The sequence below is a fragment of the Octopus bimaculoides genome, chromosome 5 (genome assembly GCF_001194135.2).
Source record: "Octopus bimaculoides isolate UCB-OBI-ISO-001 chromosome 5, ASM119413v2, whole genome shotgun sequence".
Taxonomy (NCBI): domain Eukaryota; kingdom Metazoa; phylum Mollusca; class Cephalopoda; order Octopoda; family Octopodidae; genus Octopus; species Octopus bimaculoides.
Window position 1 is genome coordinate 29,065,513 of NC_068985.1, and position 8,093 is coordinate 29,073,605.

At 35.2% G+C, this 8,093-nt stretch overlaps 1 protein-coding gene across 1 annotated transcript in view; it reads right to left on the minus strand.

The window, feature by feature from the left end:
- LOC106868348 (protein sel-1 homolog 3) overlaps nt 1-8,093 on the minus strand; it is a 58,071-nt gene that overhangs the window by 49,468 nt on the left and 510 nt on the right. The window contains exons 2-5 of the mRNA XM_052968032.1: nt 6,552-6,716; nt 4,917-5,295; nt 2,869-2,995; nt 2,176-2,306 (exon numbers count right to left, since the gene is read on the minus strand). Coding sequence (XP_052823992.1) covers nt 2,176-2,306; nt 2,869-2,995; nt 4,917-5,295; nt 6,552-6,716 — 802 coding nt within the window. The remainder of the gene's footprint in view (nt 1-2,175; nt 2,307-2,868; nt 2,996-4,916; nt 5,296-6,551; nt 6,717-8,093) is intronic.

An 8,093-nucleotide genomic window follows, 5' to 3' on the forward strand; every position in this document is an offset into this window, starting at 1 on the left:
GAGAGGGAGAGAGAGAGAGGGAGAGAGAGAGAGGGAGAGAGAGAGAGCTCCGGCCAGTCAGTAGCCTAAGAAACAGATTTCAACTCAAACCAGCAGTAACGTTCCTTGTTTAGATTTTTCTACTTTCACTTCTGACAGCTCATCCCATGACAGTGCCGTGTAGTTCAGTTAGAATATTTAATTGTAATAAAACCAGTCAGCAGTAACAGTTGTTTAAAACACGTAAACACTTGCTAAGAAAACAATATCACTTGTGTTAGCATGCAAAAGTAAAATATAAAGCAGAAGAAAAATGTAGAGAGGAACTATTTCATCGACTCTATAATTTGACTGGATATTTAGGACGCGACGCGCGTTAGGATGGCCCCACTCTCACTGCATCGGTCCACTCTGGACATCAGGACGGCTTCACTCTTACTGGATCGGTTACAAACCTGGGTATCGCCGCCCATCACGCAGATAAGAGAAAAGTAAATAAATATAGGAGTCTGAACGGCTGCCGTCGAGACTTTAGGATGTCTCCGACCCTGCACTGTCGATTTCCTCCGCAAAATCGGGACAACTGCGGCCCGTTTGAGAAATAAACCCCATGAGATGGGGTGTCTACTGCAGCTAGTGTCGATGCCCATTCTCCATCGCGGTCAGGTCCGCTGGGCAGGGCTGAACGCGCCCTTTGTTCTAAGGTGTTCTTCCCCATCATCCCATCCAATCATCACTCCTTAAGCTCCACTCCTTCTTTCCTTTTCTTTGTTTCCTTATAATTAAATTGTAATTAAAATCTGTATGCAAATGTTTATTTCTTAAACCATTTTAAAGTGTTATATTTATGCTGTTGTGCCTCAGTATAGCTGTATTTATGTTTTAGTATCATACTAACTTGTATTTTACACTCATGTTAAAGAAAAGTAGAGGATTCTGAACAAGTATATAACAGTAATTATATCCCTTGTTGGCAGTAAAATAATCCTCTGTCTAAAGAAGCGATTATATTATGTAAATCGAAAAAGATATACTGTCAAACTAGCAGTCGAAATTAAACTATGAAGCCAGTATATGGACAATTGCTGGAAAATAACTAGTTAAAACTCCGTCGTTAAATATATAATTTTAGTTAAAAATTCACTAAGTGTAGTAGACTTAATATGTGATCTTGTTTAACATTACATTATTTTACAGGGATTCGAACCAGCTTTCCAATTTGAAAATACCATCTTCCTTCCTACTAAGTCCTGTAAGGCAATGCCATCTCTCTAGAATTTTTTTTGTTTTTTTTTGTTTTTGTTTTTAAATAAGAATTGAAAACAAGAATTTGAAAGGTATCGTCTTAATGTATGCAAGGGAGACAAGTCTGCTAGCATTAAATTTTACGTGAGTGAGCGGTATAAAATGACATGTTGATTATCTTTGTCTAGATTCTATACTGAAGACCATTGTTTTCTGTAACTTCAGATTTCCATATGTAAAATGAAAATATTCTTTTCTACTCTACCCCCGCCCATCCCTAAAGTTTGGGATGGGCGGGGGCAGTATGCAACTGGTACTTAATTTATCGACCCCGAAAGGATGAAAGGTAAAGTCGACCTCGGTGGAATTTGAACTCAGAACGTAAAGTAAAATGAAAATATTAAAATAACTTTGGTGTGCATCTCACAGATAATAAAATAAAATTATTTCTTCCTTTCTCTTTAAAATTAACCTGAATATAGCGTATGAAATATATGAGTGTTTTCAATGTCTGTAAAACTGTCCAATCTACAATTTTCAAACAAAGATATTTAATTTTCTTTAAATATGTTATTTAATTTCTTATGCGTGCTTGTTACAGAAATTAGAGAGAAAACAAACTGACACAAATCAATCGAATGACCATGAAAAGTAACGATTAAACTAATAATGGCATGATATTCATCTTATGAAGGTTTTCTCACATTAGAAAAAACTATACATTTTTAGAAGAACCTATACAGTTTGTTGAATTGTCTGTTATACATTTCATCGTTTTCCGAGGTCAAGGATTTATGGAAGACAAAGTCGACCCAGAATACAGAGCAACAAGAGTAAATTCTAAAGTAATTTAGCTTAATACACTACCGTTTCGGCCATTCCCACTTCCATTCCTTGTTTTCAAAGAAATGAGAATGGTAAATATAAAGTTAGATATCGTCATAGACTTACCCTCGTCAGTAAAAAACAATAAAGGGGACAAATAGTTGTTCATCCAATCAAAATGATACATGATACTGCATAGGTTTGTTAGACTTCCAGTACAATATTCTAATATATACATCCACATGCTGACTGTTAGCCTGCAAAAAGAAGAGGATACAGTCTTCGTTATATTTGCAATAATACAACAACAAAATATCATGTGTATGTGTATGTGTCCGTTTTTAATTTTTTAACTCTCCAATCGTATTTGTTAATTGTTTAATAATACATATATGGACATGTATACTTGTATGCGTGCATGAGTATGGATGTATATGTATGTGTGCATATATATATATATATATGTGTGTGTGTGTGTGTGTGTGTGTGTGTGTGTGTGTGTGTGTGTGTGTATGCATATGTATGCATATGTATGCATGCATGCATGTTTATGTGTGTATATGTACACATGTGTATGTGCGAATGCATATATATGTGGATGAGTGTGTGCATATTTTCACCATATTACATTCCATTGCTTTGAAGTAGGAAGAACATATTAACGAATTATGTAGCTCTAGATATACTTGAATGGAAAAATTCGGCGAGATGGTCACGTCTTGAAAATGTCATCATAGGGTTGCCCAGTCAATTACAGCCGTGGACTTCACATTCTAAGATTTTGTCATAAAAAAATGTAAACATTTAAATTACCATTACCTCGGCTCATTTATTTCAGTTAATCGTGTTTTCTCCAGATTTAAGTTATTGTACGGCTTAAAGGTATGAAACAGTCCAAAGTTTAAACCATTCAATGCAATAGGGTAATCCAAGATCTTCACAGTTTCTGCAATGGCCAAACAGTGAGAAAATATTCATTAGCGAGTGAAATAGCAATTGTGATTGTGTTTAAATTCATTTTTAACGTGTGCTGTTATTGTTATCTTATAATAATTCTGCTTGTTGTTGCGTTACTTAGCCCGTAGCTAACGCTTTCACGTGATTAGAGAAAAAGAGGGAGAAAGAAAAGAAGGAGAGAGAAAAAGAGGAGGAAGTAATAGAGGGAGAAAGAAAGAAGGAAAGAAAAAAAGAAGAGAGAGTAACAGAGGGAGAGAGAAGCGTCCATGACGTGATGTAGAGGGAATGTAATTGTAATGTTTTCAGGTGAAGGGAAATAGCGGAGAAAGAAAAAGAGGATAAAGCGAAGAGTGAGACACAAAGAGGGTGAAAGAAAAAAGGGGAGAGGGAAGAGTCCATGACGTGAGGTAGGGGGAACGTAATATTTATTACGTGGTTAAAAATGCGAGTCGAAGGTAGAGGAGGACAATTAAAAATATAACTTTAGCATAGGGATGATGTTAAAGAAAGGCACACAGAGAGGGGAAGGAGAGAGGAGGAAAGAGAGGTAGAGGTAGAGAAAGAGAGAGGAGAGGGAGGGTGAGAGATTATGATAGTGGTGGTGATTGGATAGGAAAATGTGTATTTATTTTTAACTGAAGTTTTTTTATATCACCTGTCACATGACGTATGCATATAAGTGCAATTCCGTGAAATATTCACGCTTATTTACGTGTCAGACATACAATTTAACTAAAGGTTGTATCATATGTACGGATTTTGGAGGTTTTTATTTGTTTATGGGGGAAATGGAAAAATAAGAGTGAATATTTATTTTATGAGTGCTGCGTATTAAGTCTATAAAATTGTGCATAAAGTATATAAAGTGTATATATATAAAGTATATTAAGTAATCATCGAATTCCAATTTCTTTCACTTTTCAATGAGTGTAGAGCGTAACAAGAGAGTATACGACTTACAAAGGAACAAGGGATAATGTCATTCATTAGCTTAAAGCTAATTGTGTATCACCTTATAGCTTCGTCAGAGCTTCAAAAATGAAGTGCAATTTTATTTGAAAAATCATTTATACACATAGAAAGGATCACTGACGAAAAACAAAATATAAAAGTATGTAAGAAATGGAGTATTAAGATTGAAAATTAAAAGCTACTCCCTGAAATATGTAGATTTAGATAATTTTGTGTGTGCTTATATATATATATATATATATATATATATCTATATATATATATATATATATATATACATCTCACTACATAAATAAATGAAGTTTGTACGAAACGTACGTACTGCTATAACCTAGTGCATTTTTGTTGTTTTTCTTCAAACTTTATTCACCAAATCTCTTGATTTTGTTTTGGGTTTTTACACGACCAAATTCTGGTGCCTCAAACATTTTAAGTACCATATTTAATCTTTTGATTAAATCTATATATATATATGGGAGAATATACAAATAATAACAACAGACGAGGACAGGTGGTGTAAATAACAAAAGTATATATTAGTATGACGCTCGGGAATACGGAAAGTCTTTGACGTTTCGAGCTACGCTCTTCAACAGAGTGAATACGGAGACAAGGAGAAAAACACGGAGAAAAAAAATTGAATAGTGTTCAGTCAACGGTAGACATATAGACAATGCATATTGAGAAATACACACACATATACATAGACATACACAGAGATAGATCCAGGTATATAGACATATATATAAACATCAACATGAGCGTATACATATACTTAGATAGATAGATAGATAGATAGATAGATAGATAGATATTGGTCAATTTAAAAATTCGTTAGAAACTGTTGTAATGAATTGACACCTATCCATCGTTGTGATATATATATGTGTGTGTGTGTGTGTGTAACATTTGAGTAAATATTCTAAATTTACACTTACCATCTTCGTAAGGGCACTTAAGTATTTCCTTCGCTGAAAGTTGAGACCAGAATTGATAGGGCCAGCGAACACAATCATGAATTGGTTTCAATGGCCGAGAATAAGGTGGTTGAACACGAATAGGATAAGACGCTTTGGCTTCAGCTAAATCATACATTAGAGATCTTTGGGGTATTAAGCGCCATTTCACTTCTTCTAACATCCATACCCGTAACTTGGCTGATCTTATCAATGCAGAATATTTGTTGAAATAATTTGGTTGGTAGACGATCGAATCTGGCAGAACGATGTCGTTCCTACGCGTCTTTAACTCGGAATCTCCTTCACATACCCAAATGGATTTAAATACATTCTTATGCGTACCACCTTCCATTCTGATCTGAAAAACTTGGAAATATCAATTTTCAAAGAACAACAACAAGTGATATTTGAATAAAAATATAATCATCGATTAGTTTTTTAAAATAATTTAAACAATAAACTTCAAATATATTTCAAACGTAACATCACGTGTTTGATTCCTGTTTATTTCACATGATCTCTATAAAATATGCACAGGTCATGGTTATTGTTCTACTTAGCATTCTAACACCGGATTTAGAGTGTTTCTCGGTTGTGTGATATATGAAATGGAGGCGCAATGGCCCAGTGGTTAGGGCAGCGGACTCGCGGTCGTAGGATAGTGGTTTCGATTCCCAGACCGGGCGCTGTGCGTGTTTATTGAGCGAAAACACCTAAAGTTCCACATGGTTCCGGCAGGGGATGGTGGCGAACCCTGCTGTACTCTTTCACCACAGCTTTCTCTCGCTCTTTCCTCCTGTTTCTATTGTACCTGTACTTTAAAGGGCCAGCCTTGTCACTCTGTGTCACGCCGAATCTCCCCGAGAACTACGTTAAGGGTACACGTGTCTGTGGAGTGCTCAGCCACTTGCACGTTAATTTCACGAGCAGGCTGTTCCGTTAATCGGATCAACTGGAACCCTCGTCGTCGTAAGCGACTGAGTGCCAACTAAAGATATATCAAAACTATGTTATCTCTAGTTTAGAAAATATAAGCAGGGTTTTTTTTTTCCTTCTTTTCAAACATAAAGTTTATTTAAGATTTGCCAAAGACAATAATTTCTGTTTTGGTACTAATGTTCCTTTCTTTCTTTGCATTAGATGCATTTTGATCAGCAGTGAGCAGCTCTGTGTCTGGCACCCACTGATGAAGCTGTATGCTTGAGATCAGAGATACGCAAACGGCAGCTATAACACTTTTTAGAGACCTTACGAAAAATAATTGAAGACTAGAGATCAATAAAAGTTTTTGATGTGAGGACCCAAATTTAACTGCCTAACATATAATCACATTGTCGTAATTACCATATCCTTTCTAATCTTCTCTCTCTTACCTTCATAGAACTTACTTTACTTCTTGCGGTTCAAGATTATTGATCCTGCTAGAGAGAAGAAAGGCAAAATCAATTCCTGAGTATGAGACTTAGGTTAGAGATTAAGGAAAAGTAAATATTTTAAAGAGGTTGTTGTTCAATAATTCCCGTTATTTTGTGGGGTTGGAGTTCCTGTCAAAGTAAGTTATGCACGATTCGGGTTATAAAACTAAAGATTAAAAGCTCACGGAATTTTACCCACCTGTAGTTCCAGGCCAACGATACTTCTTTTCTTACACCTGTACTTTGTCACAAGACCCATAGTTTTAGTGAGAGTCTGGGGAACGTTCAGAAATTGTACGTAATCTTCGCTTTCGGAAATATCATTTAATACAACAGACATCTGTTCAGGGTTTAAACCCGTTACCTAAATAATATTTTAAAAGAACAAAAAGCTTTAGATATATACTTACACTCATATGTTACTTATAAACTATTATCGTTGTCCAACAATTCGTTTAACACAGCGTATAACATGCTTATGTATCTGATATCATCTATTGAGAATTATTCTAATAAACCATAGCAATTATATGCATAGAACACATTTCGTATGTATATGCAACTTCCTATATAGAGAGACCGAAATAAAGCATACTTCCCAATATTAAAGCAGAAATATTATAGAAATTAAATGATATTCAAACGGCTTTTAAGCGGCACTAATATAACATAAACTGTTGTCTGAGTTTATTCGACTATAAACGTCTTCGAGGACCAAGTAAGCACTAGAATCACATCGTATGTGATTAGAACTCAAACAAATGTTGACGCAGCTATTAGTAGTATTAGTAGTAGTAGTAGTAGTAGTAGTAGTAGTAGTAGTAGTAGTAGTAGTGGTGGTGGTGGTGTCTGAAAAAATGCATACTCTCGAGTTTTTTTGGTGTATCAATTAATTTGATTTGATTTTGAAATTTTAGAATTGTAGAAAACTAATAGACTATCATTGAAGTGTCTCGCTCTAAAAGGTTCAGTTTACAAATACATTTCACATAGAGAGAGAGAAATCAATATAATCTACAAATGCGTTCAATAATCAAGCATTTTATTGTAAATATCGGTTTCAAATTTTGCCACAGGCCCAGCAATTTTGCGGGAGAGAGTTAAATTGATTACATCAGCCCTCAGTACTCAACTGGTATTTATTTGACCGACTCTGAAAGGAGGAAAAGTAACGTGAACCTGAGCAGAATTTGAATCCAGTACGTGAACACGGACGAAATGCCGTGAAACTTTTGCCCGTTGTGCTAACGATTTTGCCAGCTCGTCGCCTTATTTTACAGTAGATATTGACCTAATTTACGCACTAAGGAATACAAATGAACTCTTTGAGAAGCAACAAAGGAAGTGAACACGTCCCTGAAATAATACCACTATGACAATTTTCCTAAAGTAGTAATAATTGAAGATGTGAATTCAGCTCAGTATTCCTAAACTAAAGAAAGCAAAGTGAATCAACATTCAGCTGACATCAACCCTGAACTAGAAAAAAAGAAAATTATTGCTTCTAATACAGGCACAGGGCTTAAAATTTGGGAGAGTGGGGCAGGTCGATTACAATACTTGACTGATACTTTATTCTATTGACATCGAAGAGATGAAAAGCAAATTTGACCACGATGGGATTTGAACTATTGAATGTAAAGAGCCTAAACAAATTCTGCCATGCATTTTTTTTCCCGACGCTCTAACGATTCCACCAACTCAACACCGTTGAAAAAAAAAAAAAAAAAAAAAAAAAAAA